Here is a 27,159-nt window from a genome sequence, read left to right as displayed (position 1 = left end):
TGGCCGCCTTCGGTCAAGTCAAGCACGGCGCGAGCCTCGTTCCAAGTCGAGTAAGATTTGTAGCACACGATGAAGCTGTCTTGAGACCAGCGCAAGTCAAGTACGAGTCAAGTTACATTTCTGCATTCGGGAGTTAGGGTTGCTGCTTGAAGTTAAGGACGGGAATGAAAGGTTCACGAACGCACTAGCAACAAGCATATTGTTACAGGTTAACTTTGAACATCCTTTATATTGTCACGTGCTGCGCATCGTGACAATATAAAGGATGTTCAAAGTTAGACTTTACTGGTTTTTTTAAATGCGAAACGCCGTACGCTAATACCGCTTTTCTTCCGTGGTAATGTGGCCAGGAGGACACAAACTGGGGTAATAATTGTCAGCAAAAATTCAGTAAGTACCTAAAAATTATTATTTTTTATTGCCTGATGTAAACATGCAAGTTTATATTGAGAACTTGGAGGCATTTGCTTTACAGGGCTATTCCATTTTGTGCAATTTTAGTAACACGCCTGTGCCCTGAGGCGTGTTCGCCAAATGCAGCCGGTACAGCCAGCGATGACAGCGCCGCCCACCGGCAGGTAGCAGCCACATTAAGGCTGGTTATAAATATTCATTCAGAACGACGGCTCGACATCGTAGCTATGGCGCAGTGGATTAGAGGCACGTTTTGCGTATGGAAGGTCGGCCGTTGGACTCCGCACTCTGTACTGTAATTTTATTGTTTTTTACTTTCATTTTTTTTCCATTTTTTCCCTTTTAGGTCGCAAATCGTGATGCTTAGTGGCATATAACGCCGTTTAAGAGGATTTATTATCCCTTTTAGGTAAGCCGTTGTGACAATCTTCAGTCACCGTGATCAATTCACCGTGGTTTCAAGCCTTGTGGCTGTACAGGCTGCAGTTGGCGAATACGCTGCCCTGAGATACGTATGTCTACATCCTCGTCTCAGTTAGTGTAATTACGCCTGCGAAACCGCGGCTCTCGGCTAGAACCACCTTCCTCGTGTGACACAGCTTTTGGGTATGGCACTCTGCCTTGCAAGAGCGACCGGCGACCCGGATGACATTTCGTGATTCATTGGTTTCGGACATCAAGAAGGAAAACGCTGCCGAGAATGAAAGGTCATCTGCCTCGCCGCTCGCTGTACACAAGGCAGAGTGCCGTACGCTACAGCTGCGTCACACGAGAAAGGTGCTTCACGCCGACAGCTGCGATCTCGCATGCGTAATTAGACGAACTGAGACGAAATTTTAGACATGCGTATCTCAGAGCAAAGGCGTGTTACTAAAATTGTATAAAATGGAATAGGCCTTAAAATGAAATGCCTCCAAGTTTCCAATATAAATATGCACGCTAGCTTCAGGCAATAAAAAGTTAATGATTCTCAGCTAATTACTGAATTTATGGGAACAATTATTACCCCAATTTGTGTCCGCCTGGCCGCATTACCAAGAAGCAAAAGCGGTATTAACGTACGTGATTTTAAAAAGAATCTGTAAAGTCTAACTTTGAACACCATGTATAAAAGGAGCCTGAAATAAATTGGCAACAGCGCGTGATTTTTGCCAGGCGCTGTACGCGGGCTTCAGCCCTCGTTCACTTTTTTCAGTGGCGAAGCACGCGTGCATCTGTTCAGCCACCTTAGTTTCTTAAAACATATTCCTCGCTAGCGCGAAGCAGTTGCCGCGGCTCATTTCCGAGCACCAGCGACAAATTCAGTGCTTGCACCGGGAGCCTCCGCTTCGGAGCAGCTTCCGAAGGTGACGCTGCGCTTTGCATCGATGCAAACGCCCCCGCACCGGCGCCGGGGAAGAAGTGATAAAACGAACGCCGCACTTGCTACACCGCAGCCAGCCAGCACCACCTAGATTGAGCCAGCGTGTTGAGCCAGCGCGACTCTGTCAACATCGCCCGCCCGAGAGCAAGAGAGCCTTCCGCCCTCACCCTCTATATCCTCGCACCAAGCGCACTTGGAAGACAGGAGCGCCACCATTCGGCTCCCCAGCCGCTCCGCGGCCGTGCGGAGATGGGCAGAATATTTTTGAGGGGGCTGTTGATTAAGGGCGAAAGCTCGTAACGCCATTCACATCTCGGTAAGTTGTGGATAAACTTGTGTCGAACAATTCTGTGAATCACGCGGCCGAAGGCAGCCCAGCGGGCGGGAGGACACCGGTGCAGTCAGGCCGCTCTTTACTTCATTCTGAAGTGCTTCCTTGGAACATGAAGTGCTTGTGTCGCCGTCAAAAGAGCAAATGCCCAGAGGCACATGCTCCACTTCCTTTCTGCGTTTTCAAAACCCCTCACTCGCACACACAAATACGCTCACAACATCGCTGCCATCCGTTGGGCGTGCAGTAGGCGCAATTCCAGAACGCTTTGTCGCTTGCTGTCAGGAAGCACACGCTGTTATTTCCGAAATGGTAGGCCTTAATGTTGCACTGGGCGCTTACAGCTTGAAGGCAGCAACAAGATTTTCCAAAGACAAGACTTTCTGGCAAAAAAATAAAAGCACTGAATAAGAACGTACTACGTGCAGGAAGCGACACAGCCGGCAGCTACTGGCCAGCTGTATGGCCGGTCGTTCCCTAGCCGGGGCTCAGTTTTCCCCGTCTACTCTGTTTTCGTGATAAAAATAGTGAGCAGGCCTTCTCTCTCTAAGGGGCATTAACCAGTGTTTTCAACTCCAGTGGCCGAAAAGTACCTATATATCACCCAGTTGTAGCTAAAAGTAGCAATAATGTCAAGAATGAACCTAGAAGGTAGCTAAACCTTCCCTACTGCTGTTCAAACCTTCCCTACTGCGTATATGCACCCGCGCGAAGCGGCCAGATTCACGAGAGCCGTCGCCGGCGGGTGTGCCTCTCGGCCGTTGAGCTCGGCGAGTGTAGCTTTGCGGTCTGCGTTTTTGTACGTGCCGCCGTTCGCGTTCGTTGTGCCGTGGTTGTAGAGCGTGGTGCGACGTTACTGTGTGAGTATTGGAGATGCTGGGCATGATTTCACGCAGTTCACTCGTGTTCAAGGTACTATCCACAGCGCGCGAGGGAATTTTAGAGCAGAGCTGCGCACAGTCGGATTGCGCACTCCATCGCGAAGTCTCTTACCCTGAGTTCATCTACTGCCACGAGCGTCTGCGCACTGCCTGTCAATAGGGAGCAATGGAGACTACATGCAACATTCGACGGTCCTCGGATATGATACGGCTGACAAGTCTCGTTGCAGCTTTTTGCCCGCCAAGATATACCGAATGTGAGTAGGCTTTCTGCACACGCAGCCACGACCGTTGTTTATCGCGTCACCTACATGCGGTGCTTTGGTGTGCTTATTTCCTTAGTTGTTCCTAGTTATTACGTAGACATGACAGAGTGAGCCGCAGTGCGGAGGAAGTGCGCGCAGTCGCTCCTGTTACGCTACGTGGATCTCCGTGCCAGGTGTGTTGCGACACGCATGTAGTTCATACGCAGTGTCGCTCTAGGTGTTGTCTTGTTGGCGCTTTTTTTGCTAAGCACAATCTCGCGCCGTATGAACTTGACCCAGCAAAGGTTTTCGTGAATACCGTCTCATTCCGCACGTTTGCTCGAATGACAGCCACCTTTCCGTTCAACAGCACATTTCTATGCATCCTAATGAACGTGCGTGTTTCAGTGGTGCACGAGGATACACTGCGATATTCAACTCACTTATTGCCGCGCTGTTCAGTTATGTAGCATAAATGTGTTGGAAATATATTCTCTCTTTAAAGGAAACTTTTCGTGGCGTTCATTGACGCTGGCCTCGATGCCAGACGCTAAGTAATTTGCACTTGGAAACGCACGCAGCCTATGCTAACTCATGTCAATGACTTCGGACGGTACGCGTTGTAGTGCCGGAGCTCCCATTTCGCTGGCTGGCCCCCCTGGAAACAAGCGCTGCGCGCTCGCCGACGCTCAAAGCAGGCCCAGACTTTCTCGAACAAGTCGCGACATGCAGCGTGACTCATCCCTCCGGCGCGGCGCCGACACGGACCCTTCCTCCTGTCCTCCTCTCCGTCGGTGCGCACTCCTCCGACGCTCGCCGGTTCTCGACCATTGGTCTAATTTGAACGGTGGCCAGTGATTGGAGGATTTGAACGGCTGGCTGCCGTAACCGTTACCAGCGGCTATAAAAACGGAGCCGCGCTGAACCCGAGCAGCAGACGGGCAGCAGAAGAGCCATCACGCCGGAGCTACGCTCGCCGCCGGGGCCGCCCTTCTTCTGTGTGCCTGCCCGTGGTGCTCTTGACCCTTGTATCATGTAAAAGCCCTTGTACATACTGTACATAAAGTTCATTTGACTCACCGTCGCCTCGACCGTTTCATGGCTCGGACTCCCAGTCCCAACAGTGGTGGCAGCGGTGGGATGCCAAAGTCCCAACAGTGGATGGCAGCTGCGGGATCGACCGGCGTCAGCTACCTCGGCGCGGTGAGTGCCTGATGTTTTCCCCTCAATTCGCCAGACTGCTCTAGCACACGTGATTGTAGTCTAGAGTAGGGCTGTGTGTGTAGCACTGTAGAGAGCTTTGCTGTTTCGAGCCAAGTCGGAGCGCTTTGAAACGAAAGCTGGTGCAGAGGGAGTAAACGAGGCGTTGTTGGAATTACTTGCGCGTGTCATGCTAGTAGCGCTATAGTAGTGAACGGCAAGGGAATTCTAAGAAAAGGGCAAACTACAAGAGGCTATTGTGCGCGATGGAGAACTTCAAAGTGAAGGAACTCATCGAAATTTGTGAAGAGTTGGGCATTGATTTGGGCCCCGCAAAACGAAAGCATGCTATTCTTGAGATCATGCGGAAGGAGAATGTAACGGCTGAGGAAGCCAATGAGGCCTGGGAAGAGATCACTGAACGCCGTGAGCGCGAAGAGGAGATAAAACGGCGTGCTCGCGTCAGGAAACTGAGGGGCCTCGAGCTTGAAGCGCATCAGATCGATTTCGAGAGATATAAAATATTGTCCGCTCTGAATGAGACTAATAGTCGGCAGCCGAAAGACAGGCCACGGCCCTTCGTGATCGCCGAGGATATGGCGAAATATCTGGCAGATTTCGAGCGCGTCTGCGAGAGAAAGCGCGTTGAGCGGAATGGTTGGGCACAGAAGTTGGTAGCCCTGCTTTCCAGCGAAGCGTATAACGTTGTCAAGCGCCTGTTGGACGACGGCTTGGCGGACTACGATGAGCTGAAAAGCTTCTTACTGGCGAGATATAACGTGTCACCGCTGGACCTTCGCCAAAGGTACCTGCGAGAGAATAGCACCCCATCGTTTAACGATTTTCCGTACCAGTTTAAAGCCGACATTTTAGAGTGGCTCGAAAATGCTGAAGGGTCGGATGATCGTGACACAGAGGTAGAATGCGTCGCTGTAGAGCAGCCCTGCCAGTGCGGCACAGACGAACGTAGTCCGTACGTGGCAGCTGTAACTGCTGCTGTAACAGTGGGAATTGCCCCGTATTCGCCAACTGGGAAAGCCTCTATACCATCGGATAAGGTAGTCACAGCATCGGACGATGCACTTACAGAGGTCTCGCCCATTGAGATTGTGGCGGAGTTACCGGAAAGCGAATATCCTAGCGTGTCGAAAGCAGGAGAAGTTGCCGAACAGGGCAGAGAGGACGTCCGTCTGGACATTAGTGAAAACACTTGCGCCGACGCAAGCGAAGTAGATGAGGACGGCACACCGTGTTGTTCAGCGCGTTCGGCAGAGATGGAGAAACCCGAAACTTACGATCAACGGAAGCAGGCGCATGGAGAGTTTGCGGACGCTGAGTTGTGCGTTAGTGTTACTGGCGAGGAATTCAAAACGAGTCCCGTACTTTCGCACTGCTCTGAGCTTTGCGACATTCCAGAAAGCAGCTGCAGTAGCGGGAACATCGCGACTGAGTGCACAGCCGACCCTCAACCGAAATTGGCTGAAACGCGTCAGGAGCATGACGAGAGCTGCGTGTCAGCAGTAATGTCGACAGAAAACACTGGTTCGTCTGCGCCTGAAGAAACTAAGGTGCTGGACGACAGTGGAGAACAGAATGTTCCAGACGACATAGGGGCGGTAGACGTCAGCCCGTCCGAGAAAGATGAGGACGAATGCGCACTCAGTGACGCTGACAAGGAAGAACGCAGTTTGGAGGAGGCTAGTAAAGGCGCCAAAGACAGGCCTGATCTAGGTAGCACATATGAATCAGCTGACAATCAAAGCGACGTTGTCAGAGAGCAGAAACTTAGGCGACGGAAGCAGAATGTGCTTTCACAGGCGAAAGTGAAAGGAAAGCTCACGATAAAAAGCTGCAACCGGAAGGAAAGGCACCGCCAGTTCAGGAATGTGAGCTATCGCCACAAGGTGATAGCGAAACAGGAGAAACAGTGCTGCCGTCGAAAGGAGAGGAAAGGCAAGCTCAAGAGAGAGAGCTGTCACCGAAAGACGATGGAAGGCAGGCAAAAGAAAGAGTGGTGCCGCCGAAAGATGAAAGGCAGGCATAAGAAAGACAGGCGCCGCCGAAAAGAGAGAAAGGGCAAACGCGCGAAAACGGGTTTCCACCATCGGAAGCGCCAGCGTCGCCGGCAAAATGACTTCAGTAAAGTCAGTCACGTTGTCAGCCCTGAAACTAGCGTCAGAACCAGAGCTAAAGAAATGTGCAAGGCATTACTATCGCGCAAAGCGAAGCGCATAAGTGGGTCGGGGCACATAGGTCTGGGCAGTAGAATAAACTGCAAAGAGAAATCGTGCAAACATTCGCGAGGAAAAGTGCACCAAGGCACCAAACCGAGATTCAAGAGAGCGCTGCCCGGGAGGCGAAAAATTAAGGAGCGGGACAAGTGTGAATCTTGCCGCCAGCACAGAGAGAGCGAGACGCGCAAAGGCACGTGCTCTCATGCGGGCTCTCGCTTTCCGCTGCATTCACGGGAGAAACCGCGCTCCCACAGAGAGCGGCACGCGCGCGGAAGGAAAGCGCGTGTACGGCTCAAAGAGCGAAAGATTGTACGAGGCCGCAGTGACAGGGGCAAGAAAATGGCCAAGAAGAAACCGTCTAAACGCTCAGCCAAGCACAGTTATCGCGATAGAAAGCCGCGATTCAAAATGACGCCACTTAGTAGGCGTAAAATCAAAAGGCCGTGTAGAGGCGAACTACACACCGAGCGGAAAGGCAAACGGGTGCGCGAGAAAGTCAAGACTCGTGCAAGGTCTGACTTGCCCCCACGAACAGAGAGAAAGAAAGAACGGTCCCATCGGAAGCGTTGCGCACTCGCTATGGGACGTCGCGACTGGCGCGCGAAGCGCAAAAAAAAGGACAAGTTGCCAGTCTATGAAAGCGAATCGCTCTCGTACTGTAGCTCCCGTAGAAACTGGAAAGAGAAGTACAGAGAGAAAGAAAAGCGCGTATACCGCGAAAGAGGCAGAGACATTAGCTACCGCGGTAGTAGAGAGAGAAAGAAAAGCGCAGCACAGCGAAAGAGGCAGTCATTAGTTTCCGCTGTAGCGGGTGTCGTTTACCGTCCGTTAGAAGCGAGGAAAACGCGAACGTAGACGCACTAAGCCGTGTGTTCTAAGCAAGGCTGGCTTCGCCTCCTCGTGACCTACATTTTGTGTCTTCGCGAACAGGTGTTAAGTTCGCTCGCAGATCGGGGGAAAAATTTGGTATCCTCATTTGTGGCCTCAGCTGAGTGTTTTCCTGGCCGAGTGATCTCAAGAGAGCGAATTTATTTTGCATTCATTTCATTCCGAGAGTTTCGTGTGTTTGACACTTTGTCTGAGTTAATTACTTTGGAGTTCTTGTATCCCACATGTGTCTCTTGTAGAGGAGGGAACAAAAAGGGGACAGAAATATAGCTAGCAGAGTTTTTGTGACTAAGTCTGGTGTTTTGACGGGTGACGGAGGGCACTTGCTCGTGTTGGGTGTTGCCTGTTGTCGGTCGGTTCTTGGCAACATGCAGAACGATCCACGACCGATGCTGAGAAGCAAGCTCTTCCGAAGGACCGAGTGAAGCTGGTCCCGGCACCTGGACGACAAAGCTGCGGAGCAGTGATCCTGTCCTGACGAACGGGACCTGTTCATGGAAAGGAGCCTGGAGCTACCTGCGGCTGAACACCGGACGAGAACTTGGAGGAGCCTGGCGTACGAGCGCGCCCCGCATCCGAGCCACGCGGAAGTAGCTCGTCTTCGTGGCGCATGGTCTGGCGGCGGTGGTGCTGTAGTGCCGGAGCTCCCATTTCGCTGGCTGGCCCCCCTGGAAACAAGCGCTGCGCGCTCGCCGACGCTCAAAGCAGGCCCAGACTTTCTCGGACAAGTCGCGACATGCAGCGTGACTCATCCCTCCGGCGCGGCGCCGACACGGACCCTTCCTCCTGTCCTCCTCTCCGTCGGTGCGCACTCCTCCGACGCTCGCCGGTTCTCGACCATTGGTCTAATTTGAACGGTGGCCAGTGATTGGAGGATTTGAACGGCTGGCTGCCGTAACCGTTACCAGCGGCTATAAAAACGGAGCCGCGCTGAACCCGAGCAGCAGACGGGCAGCAGAAGAGCCATCACGCCGGAGCTACGCTCGCCGCCGGGGCCGCCCTTCTTCTGTGTGCCTGCCCGTGGTGCTCTTGACCCTTGTATCATGTAAAAGCCCTTGTACATACTGTACATAAAGTTCATTTGACTCACCGTCGCCTCGACCGTTTCATGGCTCGGACTCCCAGTCCCAACAGCGTGCAGCACGGCGTTTGAAATTTGACCCCTCGTCACAGCGCTCCTGCGAACTCCGGTGTTCTTCTCCAGGCCAGCGGCCAAATATGCAGCTTCAAGGCGTCCCAGCTAACGGCCTAGAAATCTCTGAGGAACGAACCAACCAGTGACTGGTAGGTTTCTCTTAAGGATGAGACTGTCTGGACACGCCACGGTGGCTGATTGGTGGGGCTGTTTCGACAGCTCAGCTCAAGGATATGGGTGGGATAACGACTCCGGCGGCTGCATTTCGGTGAAATAGGAAGTCAAAGATGCCCGTGGGTTGGGGGGTCGTCAGCGCATCTTAAAAGAACACCAAGCTGTCGAAATAGGTGCTCAGCCCTCTAAAGCGTGCTGTTTTTTATGCGAAGCATACTAAAAGAACCCAACCCAGCTCCTCGAGCGCGGCGGTGTCGTTACCATTGACCTTTCGTGACGTCCATGTCATACCACGTGGTGCGTGACGTCATAGCAGATGAGAAACGGGGGCCCAACTCGCGCCGTCGGGCGAGGCGTCGTGACCAAGAATGACCACGTGGTGCGTGACGTCACAGCAGATGAGAAACGGGGGCCCAGCTCGCGCCGTCGAGCGAGGCGTCGCGACCAATGTGTTTCCTGCTTCTGCCGCTAGGTGCGCTGTAGTGAACACGTGATGCTGGAGCGGCGGTATACAAGGGGGTGCGCCTGCCTCTGCTAGGCGTACACGGGATAGAGATGCCTCCTGGAGACAGGGCTGCTCGTTAGAATGAGAAGCAAAATGTTGCGGCGTGCTACAGAGACTGATGAAGAGCGCGAAGAACGTCTAGCCAAGCGGCGTGCTCGATATGCAACTCGGCGACAATATGCTTCGCATATGACTAGGCTTAACCTAAGCTAAGCCTCAGCCATTTTTTTTCCCATTCTTCTCTCACTCCCTCCTTCATCTATCACTTCGCGAGTGGGTTTGGGTGTGCACCAAGCAGTCCGACATCTACTGTTCACTTCCTTTCCTGATAAAGAATTAATATTCTAATATTTTAATGATCCAGTCTTGTTATCCTCGATCTGTTAGCTCGCTGCTGTCGAGCGGTGCTGGGTGCTCTTAAAAGTGCCGCGTGCATCTCCAATTAACGTGAACGACGCTCCTAAGGTAATTGCCAGAAAGCTGAAGCTCGAGCAGTGTGGTCGTAATAACTTCTCTCGGAACTTGTCACCTTCGAAACACACATCGCAGTCGTGTGCAGGTTCCATTAGCCGGCGTACGGAGGGCAAAATGCATGCCTAGAACAGCCGAAGTGCGTGCTCCGGACCGCTCGGAGCTACGTTCGCGACGTCTAGCGATGTAACGCCTGGTTCTAGACGACGGAGTGTGGGCATGCGTGGCCAAACTGAGAGCGCTGCATGTCTTTTCGGGGCTTTTCGTTACGCGCGCGCGTGGCACTGCCACGTCACGCTGGCCAAAGCAGGGGACACAGCCTCGGCCAGAGGGCGCCGCGGACGCCATTGAAAAGCGCCTTCTCTGAGCAACTCCTCTGAACTGGGCGGGCAGGACGACCAGCTCTCCTGCTCGCTTGCGTGTGTTTACGCCGTCGGCGCTCGGAAAAAAAAAAAAAAGCTTTGCGCGCGCGCGCTCGTCTTTCCCCGCTAGCGCCGCTCGCGAGAAGATGCCGTTGTTGAGAGAAATTTGATACTCGCGCGCGCGGGCTCGCGCTTGGATGCCGTTGTTGGGGAAATCTCTTTAGCGCGCTCGTGCTGTTGCTTTGTTCGCCTGGTCTTTCGCGCCTCTGTGAAAGCGGCCAGTTTTGCACACGCGCTTGATACTCGTGCACTTTCGCTCGCTCTTGAACACCGCAGCGCGTCGAGTGTGCAACTATGTACACACGTAGATGTGGTTTCAGAAAGATAGTTGAGAGTGAGTGCTTTTTTCTCAGTGCGAACATAAAAAAAGAGACAGCTGCTGGTGGCCCATGTGTACTGCGTTGAGCAAATTGTTGAGGAGAACAGTGTACTCGTAAAGGCGAAGTGTGTGTCACAGGTGACTGACAACATCGTTCCCGGGAATCGATGGAACTTCACAGGCGGTTCTCTGCCTTTGGGGTGTAAAGAACTGTTGTGGCAGCCGACAGCACAACAATACCTTTCGCCACTCTTCGACTGCCGCGCCCTACGCGCGGCCGCTCCCGCCATTCGCAAGTTCCGTAGACGCTACCGCCACCGCACCGCCGACGAGCGAAACGGTCGAGTGGTAGTGGCTGCCCGTGGTGGCTGCCGACAGCGGGCAGCAGTTCGCGGCACGCGGCAGCTCGCGGCACCGTGTCCATTTTAACCACGCTGTTTGTGCTTCGCTTGGGATGGGCAGAAAGTCTGGAAGCAAGCGAATGTGCAGTGTGCCACAGTGCACAAATAGAGCTGTTAGTAATCAGATTAGTCTGCGCTCATTTCCAAGTGGCGAACGATTGAAGAAGGAATTGGTTGTAAAACTCCAGATCGGAAAGGCTGGGACGCGGGAAATGAAAGTCTGCAGCGTGCATTTCGTCGATGACGATTTCTTCTGGAGCCGTAAAGGTAATATACTTTTTTGTTAATGTCTTCTGTCCAATGCGAATATGTCTGCTTGCGAGATTCGATTTTTTTGCAAGTGGTGCACGTGCGGTTTGTCACACACGACATGCCGGCAAGCGTGCAACGTTTACGTGCGGAAACGATCCAGCCGACCTGTGTGTATACATGCTACTGACAGCGCATAACTAGTTCTGCTCATTCCTTGAAACAAATGGCACAGTAGGCAAATCTGGCGGCAGCCGACTCACCAGGTTGAAATTTTCCCGGCAGTTGCCTCCGATTAGCTCCTTAGTACTTCAGGGCAATCTATCGATTTGGTTTTCTTTCACGGCTTGTAATTGCCTTACACTTTATAGTACTCTAGTGGCAAGTTGATTGTTCGAGTTCGGGTGCTGTGTAGAGCGCCTGGCTTTTATTTGAAACTTGCAGATGATCAGTTGCTCAGTGTGCCATGAGAATAATTCCTTTATCACTTTCGTCACTTTTCTCGGCTTTGAGGAAATTCAGAGTTCCCTCACGCATTTCGGCGCGACAGAAAGCGCAAGTAGTGACCGGCAATTTTTCCCTAAGTGCGCAGAAGATCCGGAACGGCCCGCGTGAAAGTCTAGTCTCCAACCGGAAAGCCGCGCTACTATCCTGCTTGGTTTGGACTTGGTCTTGTTTTGTGGGGTTTAACGTCCCAAAGCGACTAAGGCTATGAGAGACGCCGTAGTGAAGGGCTCCGGAAATTTCGACCACCTGGGGTTCTTTAACGTGCACTGACATCGCACAGTACACGAGCCTCTAGAATTTCTCCTCCTAAGAAATGCTAGCCGCCGCGGCCGGGATCGAACCCTCGTCTTTTGGGTCGGCAGCCGAGCACCATAGCCACTGAGCCACCGCGGCGTCCTTCCTTCCAATTACGAGGTATCCTAGTATTAAGCGGATTCAAGAGAAGCGTAAACAGTGAAAAACAAAACGGCTCATCACTTCGCCAAAAGCAGCCAGTCTGATGTGGAATTACAGCGCACGGTTTATCGCCTGCCGGCAAAATGCACGCTGCCAGTAATGCTCGCTATTTCTTTTTATGTTATTTTGGTAGTCGACAGTTTTTGATAAGTTTTGTGTAACGTAACCGAATAAATTATGTGAAGCTGTTTGACAAGTTGCAGACTACTGACTCATGTGGATAGTATCACATTTGAAGAATGTCTTCACCAAATGTTTAACTCGGATTTTGCAACTCAGACCCAAAGGTATGGACACCTGTTCGGAAAAGACTGAAGAAGACAGCTATCCCTTCACAGTGCCTACCATTGAGGAGCCATGACCGCCTTGATATCTCGAGAACTCAAGCATCAGCAGCCCGTTCTGCACGAGCTGCTGTCAGAGATAGTCGCAGTAAGTATTGATTACAAGCCCGTCCTTCTCTTGGATAGCAGTTCTTTTGCCAACTATATTTCAGTGCAGTTGCTACTAACTAGATGGAAGGTATTTTGTTTGTGTGTTATTTTGCTTTGAGCCACAGTATAAGAATGCAGATCTCACTTGACGTAAGCAATTATAAACACCAATAAGCTACAGAGATAATAGCTGTGGCCAAAATATTGGCCTCTGTGCTGGTAGTGCCACTGATATTGCAATGAACACAATTCCTGGTTCAAAGCAGATGTGTGTATTTGTGTTTTTAGAGGATTCTCCCAAATACAGCCGCAGTATGAAGCTTCATGCATCACCACTGAAGCCGCAAGAAAGAGAAAATGGTCGTGAAGAGGATGTTCAGGTGAGCTTTCACTCCAGCTGCCTACATGAAAACGTCATCTCTTGTTAGTATTTTTCAGTTATTATGAACATGAGGCCATGATAGTCCCTTAATTCAAGTTCATCCTGAGTAACATATGTGATGAATTTCTTTCAGAGTCTGATTCAAATGCTTATTTTTTTTTCACACAGATGCCTGAGGACACACAGCGGGTGCAGTCAGGTGGAGGCTTCTCTGGTGATGACATCACAACGGGGTGAACGTCTGCAGAGGGTGTTGCAATTGAGGCTCTCCTAGCACTTTCAGTGGGGGATGCCCAAAAAGAAAAGAGCGTACAGGTTAACACGGATTCCTTCACTAAAAAGACAAAGCTAGTGGAATTGCTGGTTACAGATTCTGCTGTGCAGGCATTTACAGGTGCGGCAACGATGAGTAGTCTTTTCGCTCTATCAAATGAGGTAGCTCTTGTAGATACAACGGTTAATGAAATAACTGTGTTTGAACGTGTTGTTCTTGTCCTAGTTCGCCTGAAGACCTGTCTGTCATTTACATGTCTTGCCACATTGTTTCGAGTGAGTAAGACAACTATCCACAGACTTTTTTACTCAACTGTGCGCAGTCTTGCAGCAGTCCTTGAGGCTGCTATCCCATGGCCCATAAAGGCTGAAATTTCGAGGAACTTGCCACGTTGCTTTGAGGCTTACAAGGATGTACGTGTGGTGTTGGATTGCACAGAAGTTCAAATTGAAAAGTGTCACTGCTCTTCATGCAGAATTCTGACGTATTCCCACTATAAGGGATGCCACACGGCTAAAGTGCTCATAGGTGTTTCGCCAGCTGGCATGATTATATTTGTCAGTGATGGCTTCGGTGGTAGAGCCTCAGACAGAGCCTGCGTGGAAAAATCTGCCGTTCTAAATAAACTGAACAGCGTTGAGGATGACGTCATGATTGACAAAGGATTCAATGTAAATAACATGTGTGAACGGCTAGGACTGGGGGTTGTGCAGCCTCCTTTTTTGCGCCACCGGGCACAGTTCTCAGCAGACGATGCCAAGAAAATCATCAACATTGCCAGAGCACGTGTGCATGTTGAACGAGCCATTCAAAGAATGAAAGTTATTAAAGTGCTGAAAGGTCCTGTGGCATGGGAAATGATGGGCGTACTCGATGAAATATTTCTCATAATTGCAGGGATAGTTAATCTGTCTGCACTAATAGTCGCTGAGGAGCGATTTGGTGACTGCAACTTCCTGCAGCAGTGATGCTTGTTTTGTGCATGGACCTGAAAATGTGATTTGCTCACTTGCTTAGTTTTATTTATCATGCTTTCACTTGCACCCCGTTTATATGATTAAAATTGTCTGTACAGTACAACAGGTAGTAGCTGCAGATCCGGATTACAAAAGCGATATAACTAGATGGATCAGACTGGGCTGGACCATATTCGTAAGCACTATCAGATCATGAACTGCAGGTTACCAGTATGCCTCAATAGGAAAGTATATGGCAGCGGCATCTTACCCGTACTCCCCCTACGAGGCAGAAACATGGAGGCCAATGAAAAGAGCTGAACTTAAATTGGTAGGTATAATGAGAGGCAGGAAGCTTGCCGAATGGGTTCGAGAACAAATGAGAGTTACATTCTGGTGGAGATCAACAAAATGAGCATGGGCAGGTCACGTAATGCAAAGGCAAGGTGACTGATGCCCCTCAAGGGTAACAGACTGGATTCCAAGGGAAGGCAAGTCCAGCAGGGGGCAGCAGAAAGTTAGGTGGGCGAATGAGATTAAGAAGTTTGCAGGGATCAAATGGATGCAGCTGGCATAAGACCGGGTTACGAGAGAGGCCTTTGCAATGTCGTGGGTACAGTCAGGCTGGTATTCTTTTTCTTTCTCTTTTTTATTTGAGACAATTTGGTACAAATTGACACAGGAGGCAATAGCAAAAGGCCCTGATGGGGCCTGACTAGGCTATGCCCCCCTGACAGCACAAGTGTACATGTCATTACACATCATAAGCAGACCAAAGTAAAACACATCAATACAGAAAGATACAGATGCACACCGTCTTAGAAAAGGAAAATAACTTTTTTGAACTGTAATAATACAAAAACATTTTCTTATGTACTGCATCAAGTTTATCAGTAAAACAGTATGACGGAAATAAAAAGCTGTGCAGTGTACCCAAAAATATTTATTGCACATATAACTTGCTGCATGGCGTCCAGCCGAGCAGTACTGACTAGCTTAAAGTCCAGCAATTTTCTGAGCAGCAAGTTTTGCAAGGTGGGGCAAAATATGTTTGAAGTAAACGTGCTGCAGCCTCTTCACAAGCTCATCAATGTGGTCGTCACACCGCTCTACTTCGAGTACTAGCGACTCCACTTGCGAATATATAAGAAAATGAGTTTTCTTTAGATTTAGTACAAACATTACGAGTTGTACCTGTGAGAAATAGGCGTGATTTTTGTTGAGAGCGAAGTTCTCTCTCTGCTGCTTCAAATAGGTGAGCTTTTTCTCACGGGCTGCATTAACAATTGTCTTCGTCTTTCCCACTAGTGGGCTCTTAACTTCTATAAGTGTGTCGGGCTGCCGTTTTTAAAAACAACCCCATCTGGGCTGTACCCGAGCCATGGCAAGGCCACATTCACTACAAGCCCTAACTGAGAAGGAGCATTGCCAGTGACTTGGCTGTAGTACTCTAATGCTCGTTTTTCTGACGATTTTCCATATTCTGTGGCACTGTTGCCACGAAAACGGTTTTCAAGCACCAGCGTCACCTTGTCCTCCCAGGAGCGATCTTGTCTGGGCACAAAAGTAAAATATGCCCGGCATATGCTTTCAGTTATTCGCACTACGCGTTCTTTTAGCCACTTTGTATTCCTCTGATCTCTTGTGTTGGCCAGAAGGGACAATGATTGCTCTTCTGAGAGTTCGACATGTGTCGATTAAAACTTTTCTTCGTCTTCTGTGAGGTGACACCTTGTGAACCTGTATGTCTTGCACTTTGTGGCATCTTCGAAGGCTACATCAAAGAACTGCATCTGTGTTAGGTTCCATTTTGCTCTCAATCATGTGTTTCACCAGGATACAGTCTTCTGAAGATGGAACACCATCTTGAACGCTGACGCGCCTGTTTTCGTCTCTGCCACGATGATGAAGTGCCAATGCACTCTGTGGAGTGGCAGCAATTAGGCGCTGCCTGATTTCACGTAATGTCTGCTCTTGGAGGCGTACCCATGGCTGAGCCTGAACATGACACAACTCGCGTAGAGTTCTGCCTGTGTACACTGAGGATGCTTTAATTCGGCCCCATGCTTGCTTCATGTCTGTTGATGACAGGACTTCCGGGTTGTCAATCCCTGTCCTGTTAATAAACAAAAAATCATTATTAAAATGGCACTTGTTCATTTTACACTCCCATGACTTTGTGTACAACCACATCTTACTAAAAAGACTGAATAAAACTGACTTACCTGTTTACAAACAGCGTCATTGCAATCATGTGTTTGCATCGTTCCGAGTTGCCTGCCTTGCATGAACAGTGGCCCTAAAAAGTATGAAGCAAACATCAGGTGCTGTTACTTTACACTGCAATGGTAAACGTAATACATGTAAAATTGGAAACCTCGCTCCAAATGAACGCTGACACGTTCATGTTTAGCTGGAATATTTACTGTCTGATGCCAAGAAAATGCAGTAAAGCCATGACAACGACTGCACCTCAATTCTGAAGATATGAACCTGCCCTTAAGAATGCCACTACTGCTGTCTCATCTTGTGCCGCTCGGAATGCGGTCGCCGCGAATTTACTGAACCCGGAACCGATTTTCTCTTCGAGACCTGCGGCGTAACTATGTACTTTTCACGTGCAAGCTAGAAGGCATGCGATTTCAGCAGCCGTTGCGCAGAAGCTTGTTCTGGATGGTCGCGGTAGCTCGAGCGGCCAGAACGAAAATGTTCAAGTTGGAAAATCTTCGCCACGAGCGCGCCGTTTGTCGCATATATAACTGGCACACTCGCTTCATTGAAATCTACAAATTTTATTGAGAAAATGCGTGCATCGTTGGGCGCGGACATCGCTAGAGTATATTCTTAAGTCTTGGAGGCGAGACATGGCTGGCACACACCACTGTACGTGAAGCGCACAACTGAAAACGTGCTTCCGCATATATTGAAATGACTTCATAATACGAATAGCGATCTGCATTTTCTTTCAACATTTTGAGTTATGTCTGCAAGACATAGCCCGTCGTAGTAAGCCTTCTTTTTGTTGTTCTTCAGGCAATTGACAACTCGCATCTACGACGCTTATTTCACGACGAAAACAAAGCTAGAAAAAACTGCTGCACATACCTTGAGAGAGCGGTCGGAGGCGTAAGCAAATTGCAGCTCGTGGGGCTTTTCCCTTACATGGGAAGTCTGTAGGCACAGCCCTTGCAGGGTTACCGTCTCTGCCGTGCAACCTTGTACACCTCAGCATATCAAATGGCCAGCGTTGAGTACTTCTTCACCTTCGACTAGGCACCTAATTCTTTTCTCTCGCGATCCTATGCGTTCCAGTATATCCCCTAACGAAAGGGCGTGCGAGAACGGCAGAGGCATTTTCCGCAGGCGTCTTTGCTCGACTGCAAGCAACAGCGAAGAAGCATGTACTACGTCTCGACTGGACTGACATGGGACTGACCACCACTAGGGCAGCAATATTGAATGGCTCGTCGCGCCACCTGTAGGTCGCGGAACTTGCGAATAGTGAAAAACGAGCCACAACTCCTCGTTGAACGCCTGCGAGACTCTGGCGAGAACAAAAACTGGGCGCGAGAAGCACGCGTAGACACCGAAACGCAGCTTGGTGAATGCGCTGCGCCGGCGGTGCGGCTCAACAGCAGTTCCCAGATCCGACCACAAGCGCGTTAGGGCTGCCACAAACATGAGGTTTTACTTGAGGTGTGGGTCCCGGACCTGGCGTCGAAACGGAACATATTCCGTCGAAACGGAGCCTATTCTGCGCCGGGCGCGTCGAAGCCGCGAACCCAGCACCACGCGCGTCGTCTGTGGAGCGCGTAGCCGCTACACGGAGGCAGCAGGCCGGACGAAGGGATTTCTGCGTATGCGTGCCGCTTGCGCGCCGGGCGAATTTCAGCCTGGCGCAGCGTCGCCATGTGTAGTAGCGGCGCATAGCTAGCGTGCCGGGGCCGCCTCCGCTGCCGCGCGCTCTCCATCCCCTCTCTCCTCGTTGCTTTCGCAACCCTCAAGGTTTAACCAGAGTGAAAGCACTGCCAATTTATTTTTACTTTCTTTTTGTGCACGTGCGAAGCTCTACTGAGGAGCTATTCCCGGCATCACATACGCGCCGGTGTACTGCATCGTCATCACGGCTACGAGCCTAAGATAAGGGAGCGAGGTTTGGCAGGAAGGCAGGATATAGTGGAAGGCAGATATAGTGTTAGAGGTGCCGTCAAGTAAGCGTAAGCGGCGGGTTGAATTTTATTGCACTGTTTTTTTTTTGCCTGACAGAAAATGCAACAGATCGCTGGCTTCTCATTTCACGTCGTTTTATTTTTTCCACAGGTTTAGAGGAGGTGTAGAAGACAAACTGATAGCGGAATGGGGCTCCCAAGACTTCTTTAGGCTCTGGATTCTCACGGGAGTGACTCGTAGAGGGAGTGGACGAGCGCGCGGTCATTGCGGAGGCGTCGCCACTCCTTTTCTATGGCTTCCCGCAGCTGATCTGGGTTGCTATTAGAGAGCTTCAATTTCTTGGAGAGGCTTTTTTTATCAGTCCCCACACGTTTTCTATTAAGGTTAGCTCGGGGCTTCTTGCAGGCCACGAAATAATCGTAACGCCAAGGCTTTGAAGGTCTCGGACAGCCTTGGCTGTGTGCGCAGACGGTACATCTTGTTGAAAGTGACACAGCCCATCCGGAAACGGCCCGCAAACACATAAGGCATGAAGACCATTTCTACCACCTCCGCGCAGATCTGGGTAGATACGTCCTGCAATGCAGTACTGGTATCCTGGTCCATCTTAGCTAATGGCTCCCCATACGCTGACTGAAACAGGGCCGCTGCTGCGCACGTTCCAAGTGTATTTTTCTTCGTCCCTGCATGTGGTGAAATCGGCCGTTATGAGAGGAATCAAATCATTAGACGTAATGCTACTTGCTGTGGTAGCTGTGAACGACCTGAGGCGACGAGAGAACAACGCATTGAAGAGATTGAAGGCGTTATGGTTCGCAATATGCACCGTCAAAACGTCCGTCCGCGAGCTCGTTAAGCTGGCTTTCCTGCATTTTAGATTTTCAATATCGCTTCGCAGCCCACAGTACAATGCCAGAAATCAATGTAGTGTAAGCCGCCGCGGTGGCTCAGTGGCTATGGTGCTCGGCTGCTGGCCCGAAAGACGTGGGTTCGATCCCGGCCGCGGCGGTTGAAATTTCTTTGGAGGAGAAATTCGAGGCCTGTGTACTGTGCGATGTGAGTGCACGTTAAAGAACCCCAGGTGGTCGAAATTTCCGGAGCCCTCCACTACGGCGTCTCTCATAGCCTTAGTCGCTTTGGGATGTTAAACCCCATAAACCAACAAACCAATCTAGTGTATTTTACATTGTCCTGCGTGGTTCAGTACGTCAGACATGGTTGGGTACGTCAAGGTAGGCGACTGCAGCTGACGTCGGTAGCAGCCCAAAAGCGGAACATTCGCTTGCCAGACACTTCGGCTTCTTTCTTTCTAAGGCGAGCTCGCGCGCATTCCGCGCTGTCGTGGTTCCAGTTGAACGATGACGACGAATGGACGGTGTCGTTACTCCCCGGCAAAAAGAAGCATCGTCCCGATGCTGGGAGTGAGTGAAGTGGTCGGAAGGACGGAACAGGATTAGTGGGCGAGTCTAGCGAGTCTACCGCTCGTGATAAGACTTCAAGCCGACCACGGGAACCAGTTCAAGGCACGAAGACCGTCCGGACTTCTGAAATCCGTCGGGAATGACTTCGTAGTTGAGGTCGCCCAATCACCTGATCACCACGCGGTATGGTTCAAAGTAGCGATGGAGGAGTTTTTCGCTGAGTCCTCGTCGCAGAATGGGGAACCACACCCACCCACGGTCGCCAGGAGCATAATGGACGTCATGACGGCGCCGATTGTAGCGGTCTGCATCTCGAAGTTGTTGTTCCTGAATTCGTACTTTGGCTAGTTGGGGAGCCGCTGCGGCGCGTCCCAGGAAGGTGTAGGTGTCAGTGTGAAGGCTAGAGTCGTCCAGATGGGGTAACATTGCGTCGAGCACCGTCGTCACTGTACGGCCGTAAACGAGGTGGAATGGGGACATCTGCGATGTTTCTTGCATGGCCGTATTGTAGGCGAAGGGGTCATAAGGGAGCACTTCGTCCCACGTTTTGTGTTCAATATCGACGTACATGGAGATCATGTCCGAAAGGGTTCGGTTCAATCTTTCAGTCAACCCGTTCGTCTGAGAGTGGTACGACGTTGTTCGGCGGTGGTCGGTGTGACTGTAAACCAAGATCTCCTGCAGCAGCTCAGCCATGAACGCAGGGCCTCTGTCAGTGATCAGCACTTCAGGTGCCCCATGGCGGAGTACGATCTCATGCACGAAGAACTTGGCGACTTCTAAAGCGGTGCCGCTAGGTAGAGCGGACGTTTCTGCATGAGGACGGAGAAAGAAAGAGCATTAGCTCACATGGCGACGTTGCCAAGCTTACATCTGAAATCAGAACACTTACGGAAAAATGCGAAGATGCGGAAAGTCGTCTGCGGCGATCAAATTTGCTATTCTTTAAAATTCAAGATTCCAACAATGAAACATGGGCTCAGTCTGAAACACATATCGTTACTTTTTTATCGGAGAAACTAAACATCGCCATCACAGCTGACGACATCGAAAGAGCACACAGGGCCGCCGCGGTGGCTCAATGGCTATGGTGCTCGGCTGCTGGCCCGAAAGACGCGGGTTCGATCCCGGCCGCGGCGGCTGAATTTCTTTGGAGGAGAAATTCGAGGCCCGTGTACTGTGCGATGTCAGTGCACGTTAAAGAACCCCAGGTGGTCGAAATTTCCGGAGCCCTCCACTACGGCGTCTCTCATAGCCTTAGTCGCTTTGGGACGTTAAACCCCATAAACCAAACCAAACCAAAGAGCACACAGGTTGGGCCGCTTTCAGGCATCCAAGAATCGTCCCATTATCGTAAAATTTCTGCGCTTCAAAGATAAATCCAAAATCCTTGCCGCATCATCAGAATTGAAGGACACGTCTATTTCCATTAGAGAAGACTTATCAGCGCGAGTGCGTCTAGCTAGGAAAAAACTTTACTTATACGCATCCCAGTATGAATCCAAGTTTAAGATCCGTTATGATAAACTGGTCATGGATAACAAACAGTTCATCTACAAAGCTGAGTCCGATTCAGTCGTCGAACTGTCATAGCCATCCAAATGTGCACGTGTTTCAACTGTTTCACACGCACCTCATCACAGCCATAACCCTCAAAAAGCGCTAACTGTTAACACAGTATCTATCATGCTCTCAAACGTTCGCAGTTACATATGCAAAAAGGAAGCACTGGAAACCTTTCTTGAAGATAACGATACTGACATCGCAATAATGACTGAATCATGGCTGAGCCCAGATATTCAGGACCACGAACTTCTCAGTAATGTCGTCACCTACACCATCTATAGGCTTGACCGTGTAGGGCGTCGAGGAGGAGGCGTTTTGGTATTTATGAATCCCAGGCTCGTCTGTCAGCGCATAGCAACTAACTGTCATCACGAAATCCTTTGCCTTCATGTTTCACTCCCGGCTAACGCGCTAATACTTATTTCTTGCTACCGCGCACCCGACTGCGATAATTCTTTCGTTGATGAACTTCACTCTGTCATTTTAAACTTGCATTCCCGCTTTCCTCGTACGACCTACTTACTGTCCGGCGACTTCAATTTACCTGATATAGACTGGAATAATTTCATTGCTAAATCCACCCTATCAAAAACTTTGTCGACCTTGCTCTCACGTTCACCTTCACTCAGATGGTCACTGTGCCAACTCGTGGTTCTAACATTTTGGATTTGATTCTCGTCTCTAATCCCGAGTTAATTAAGTCTGTTCAAAGCATAAAGGGCGTAAGCGATCACAACATTCTCTTATTCGACCTCTCCATTACGTTACAACATCGCCAACCTGAAACCAAGTACATCAGGGACTACAACAAAGCTAATTTTAACAAGATAAACACAGAACTAGATGTCTTTCTTCAACATTTTAGTCCCCTCGCTAATTATAGAACAGTTGAAGAAAATTGGTCCTTATTCAAACACAAAATACTGTCTGCTTGAATACTGCTGATTGAAATCATGATAAGATTTGAAATCATGACGCCTTTGTGCAGAAACTAAAGTTTTTACAAAGTCGCCACTCGACTCGCTCGCTCCAAATTAGTTCAATTCATTAAGCCCCGAGGGTGTAGCTTTAAACTTCGATACGATAAACTTATCGTTGGCGAGAAATGTTACAACTACGATCATGCCTCTGATACCATAACAGAAACAGATACGAACACCAAGCCCGCGGCAAAGATAAATGGAGCACAGGACAATACACAGCAGGCCTCAGAGCAAGTCAAGTGACACTCTACTGAACTGCATGAACCGATTCCGCCAAGCAATCGTCATTCACCCGCACTCATCAACATCGCTTTTACTAATATACGGAGTGTTCTACCCAAACACCATCAGGTTCACAGCTTCATTGAAGTCACAGACGCCGATATGGTCATACTCACAGAAACTTGGCTGCACCCAGAGATAGAAGACCACGAATTGTTCCCTTCAGACTTCCATTTCACCACATACCGCAAAGATCGCACTAACCGAAAAGGGGGAGGAGTTCTAATAGCCGTTCGTAACACTCTGCAGTCCTCGCTTATCCGGCATGATAATAACCTAGAAATGATCTGGGTACGCCTTCACAACGCCTCCGAAAAGCTAGTGTTCGGTGTCTGCTATAGACCTCCAGACAGTCACGTATCATTCCCCGATTCCCTACGCCATGAATTAACGATTATTAGGAATGAGTATCCTAAGGCACCCATATTTCTGTTTGGTGATTTCAATTACCCACAAATTAACTGGTCATTGCTCTCGACACTAAGTTCAACACCTGCAAACGAACAGAAACATTTTCTAGAACTAACCCTTGACTTTAACCTTCAGCAAGTGATAACAAGTCCAACGAGAGGAGACAACATCCTTGATCTTTTGCTCACAAGTCACCCGGACGACGTAAAATCTATTACTGTCCTTCCTGGATTAAGCGACCACAACCTTGTTCACATCTCCATGACACTGCCTTTAAAAAAGAAATCACCAACCAGCAAACTGATAAAAGACTACAAAAGGGCTGATTTTGATGCTATGAACAATGATCTTGCAAAATTTTTCGACAACTTTCGTTGCACTTATCTAAATCGCACACCTAACTCAAACTGGAATTTGTACAAAGACACCCTACTACATTTGGAAAGTAAGCACGTTCCAACACTACTTATTAAATCAGATACCAAGAATCCATGGTTTAACAAACGCCTGAAGTCTCTCCTTGGCAAAAAGAAGCGCCTGTATCGAACAGCAAAGCTTCAAAATAGTCATTTAGCATGGGAAAAATATCACTTGTGCGCCCAACAGTATACCACAGAACTGACAAGTGCTAAAGATAAATTTTACTCTCAAGATTTACTATCAATCCTTCACTCTAACCCCAACAAATTCTGGCGCATGCTATCTAATAAACCACAAGATCGCCATGTACAACTCCTAGATGCTGATGGAGAACCAATCAAAAGCGATGACTGTGCGACCGCGCTCAACAATTACTTTACGTCAGTTTTTTCCGCTGCTAACATTACTGCTAATGAGCACATTCCAGAAATCTCACTCTCAGAAATGCCTAAAATCGAAATTAACCCTGATGGTGTATCAAAGCTTATTGCCTCACTGAAATTATCTACATCTGCCGGCTGCGATCAAATTAACAGTAAGCTACTAAAAAATACCATTTCATTGTCTAGCCAGGTACTGCATCTGATTTTTGCGCAATCCTTAGATACCGGGGTTGTCCCCGACGATTGGAAAAAAGCTCAAATTACACCCATATTTAAAGCGGATGACCGCACGTGCCCTAACAACTATCGTCCCATTTCCCTCACTAGTATACCGTCTAAACTACTTGAGCACATTATTTTTTCCAATCTTATGACCCACCTAGAATCAATGAACTTTTTCTATCCGAATCAACACGGCTTCCGCAAGCAGCTGTCATGTGAGACCCAGCTCGCCGAATTCACCCACGACATTCTACAATACTTAGATAACCTTGTCCAGATCGACGCTATCTTTCTCGACTTTTCAAAAGCATTTGATCGTGTTTCCCATAATCTTCTTCTTTTTAAGTTGTCATCGCTCGGCATTCCACAAACTTTGCTCTCCTGGCTAGAGCACTTCCTTAAAGGACGTAAGCAGTTCACCTGTGTTAATAACTGTCGCTCAGCTTTTACCGACGTAACATCCGGCGTACCTCAAGGTGCAGGCTTATCACCTCTTTTATTCCTCATCTACATCAATGACCTACCGATTAACATAAAATCCACGTTACGTTTATTCGCAGATGACTGCGTAATTTACAGCCCCATCCACGGCGCTAGCGCCATTGCCGCTCTTCAACAGGATCTAACCACTATCTCAGCGTGGTGTGACAAATGGCACATGCCTCTTAATCTAAATAAATGCCAATCCATATCATTCTCCCGCAAAAACACACTTATTGATAGCACTTACAACATAAAATCGGTCGCCGTCACCAGAACATCATCTTATAAATACCTAGGAGTACACATCACATCATCGCTGTCATGGACAACACACATTCAGACCATCTGTTCCAAAGCATCACGCACACTTGGTTTTCTCCGGCGCAATCTAAAATCTGCATCACCTGAAGTAAAAAAGTTGGCATATATAACATTCGTACGTCCTAAATTGGAGTACGCGTCATCTGTCTGGCATCCATCACAATCTTATCTCATCTCAGACCTTGAAGCCATTCAAAATCGCGCCGCCCGTTTCATTACATCGCAGTACTCAAGAAATACCAGCGTAACATTACTAAAACGATCCCTCGGCCTTCAAACACTAGCAACTCGCCGTGTTATTTCCCGTCTATGCCTCTTTCACTCTTTCTTTTATCGCTCACCAAGACATTTGTTGCTGCAGCCACCCCCACGTACGTCATCCCGCCTAAACCACAGTAACCCAATCGCACGCATTAAAACCCGCACCTCCGCAATGAGCAGTTCATTTTTTCCCGACTCCATAGTGCTCTGGAATGGCCTTCCCGACAACATAATAACATGCTCCGATCGCCGCCTTTTCCGCGAGAAACTGGCTAATTACTTCTCATAAACATATTCATACTGCGACACCGAAGTGCCAACTGTTCCTTGTTTTCTTTTTGTATGTTTATTTCTTGTTTTTAGTTTGTATATTATTGTACTCTTTTTGTACCCCGTGTATTTTTCCCCCTTTCTTTTTTTTGTGTGTTCTCTGCCACTACCCTCCAACCTGTATGTACGCCCCCCCTTATGTAATGCCTTCGGGCCTTTAAGGGACAAATAAAAAAAAAATAAATAAATGAAATGAAATTCGGGTTAGGAAGCGTCCATTCCTGCATCCTGTGAACTTCGAAGTTTCTGTACCTTTGTTCCCCCCGATATTGCCTATGGTTTTGAATTTGTCTTGCTTGTACAACTGTGTGGCGTATTGTTTATTTCTTACTGTACACCCCCCCCCCCCTATGTAATGCCCGAAAAGGGCCTTTAGTGTATGTAAATAAATAAATCGGCAAGGACGGTGTCCATGATGCGTAGTAAAGTTGCCGGTGCAGAGCACAGTCCAGAAGGCATGGTCGTAAATCCATAAAGGCCATTTGGAGTAATAAACGCTGTTTTTTCACGGTCCCGCTCATCGACCTCAATTCGTCAGTAGCCTGACTTGAGGTCCATCGAAGAAAAGTATTTCGCGCTACAGAGGCGATCGAGAGCGTCGTCGATCCGGGGAAGAGGATTGTTGCAACCCTGGTAGCATGGCCGGACACCGGTGATGGGACGAGGAGGATGGGAGACTGAGTTTAGAGGAAGGTAACGAAAAGCTTTATACACTTATTTACGTTATTTACATAGAGCGACTGAGACAGACTCTCAGTGGAAGGGGAACGTCTTCGTCAACCGTAGTCGACTGGAGCTAGCAGGCTTCTCTCGGCCACACTCACAGCCGAGTTAAATATGGTTCGGATTCCCCAGATCCCTGGCTGGGGAATAATTTTCGAAGAGCACTGTCCAATCGGATGGACCGGAGTAGAGGCTGGTGTTACCACCCACGGCCGGGCAGGTGCGGGCTTTCCCACTCTCTCGCAGCTGGGTCCATGGGAAGGGGGAGATGCTGACTCATCCAGCCCGGCTGGGAAGGAATCTCCCGCAGTCTTCCAGCAGGTGAATGAACTTGCCTCCCCGCCTGTTGTCCAGAACCCGAGTCGGGAACATAAAAGTCTTCAATTAACCGCCAGCGTGACTGGCGCCGCCACGTCGCCTCCGCATCCGCTGTGGTTGCTCGGGCAATACCTCCGGCGCGTCTCCGGCCTTCGCCGCTACTGCCGTGGTCACCTCCGCTCAAGGAATTTCGCTCGGATGGCGGCATTCCAAGCACCCACTTCACCACCGCCATCGCGAGGTTGTCGGCCTCGTCGAGTGTTCACGGTTGCTGCTGGTCGGGCCCACGTGGATAGAAGTAGGGTCACGACAGCTCGTCCGCCGCCAGGTGGATGCCTCGAAAGGGGTTACAGCTCCTCGCTGTCCTCTGAAGAGGCCGCATCAGCCAGGCAGGTCCTCTGTTTCCTGGGTGATCCAAGGGTCGGTGTCTGCAGGCCAAGGGTCTCAGGTAGAGCATTAGTGGTCAAATCTGCACAATGCCCCCACCCTGGCATGGCAAGAGCACCACCCTTCTGCCGACTCGTGCCAGGCAAAACAAAGAACAAGGCCTCAAGCTGTGCTGCTCAATTAACTCCCCTTTTTGGCTCCCCACCTCAGGCGGTCTGGTTGGGTGAGCTGCGGATG

At 49.6% G+C, this 27,159-nt stretch overlaps 2 protein-coding genes across 2 annotated transcripts; both read left to right on the top strand.

The window, feature by feature from the left end:
* Positions 1-2,848: 2,848 nt before the first annotated feature.
* On the top strand, positions 2,849-13,320 carry LOC149345437 (uncharacterized). Its single transcript, XM_089547428.1, has 5 exons — positions 2,849-3,246; positions 3,861-7,047; positions 12,475-12,627; positions 12,918-13,009; positions 13,180-13,320. The coding sequence occupies exons 2-5, from the start codon at positions 4,701-4,703 to the stop codon at positions 13,246-13,248; spliced, it is 2,661 nt and encodes an 886-aa protein (XP_089403554.1). The 5' UTR covers positions 2,849-3,246; positions 3,861-4,700; the 3' UTR covers positions 13,249-13,320.
* LOC149345436 (uncharacterized) lies at positions 13,252-16,295 on the top strand (the record flags this gene model as incomplete). Its single annotated transcript, XM_089547427.1, has 1 exon — positions 13,252-16,295. A coding segment is annotated over one exon (1,002 nt), but the record flags the coding sequence as incomplete, so codon positions are not given.
* Between the last annotated feature and the right edge of the window lie 10,864 nt (positions 16,296-27,159).

This window comes from Amblyomma mixtum, chromosome 5 (genome assembly GCF_055824585.1).
Source record: "Amblyomma mixtum isolate Tamu chromosome 5, ASM5582458v1, whole genome shotgun sequence".
Classification (NCBI taxonomy): Eukaryota; Metazoa; Arthropoda; class Arachnida; order Ixodida; family Ixodidae; genus Amblyomma; species Amblyomma mixtum.
This window is presented reverse-complemented; position numbering and strand designations above follow the sequence as displayed.

Excerpts from the sequence above, each read along its gene's own strand:
- LOC149345437 (XM_089547428.1), top strand. The coding sequence starts at position 4,701 with ATGGAGAACTTCAAAGTGAAGGAACTCATCGAAATTTGTGAAGAGTTG. Across the intron at positions 12,628-12,917 it reads TGCTGTCAGAGATAGTCGCA|AGGATTCTCCCAAATACAGC; the intron begins GTAAGTATTGAT and ends TTGTGTTTTTAG. Across the intron at positions 13,010-13,179 it reads GTCGTGAAGAGGATGTTCAG|ATGCCTGAGGACACACAGCG; the intron begins GTGAGCTTTCAC and ends TTTTTCACACAG.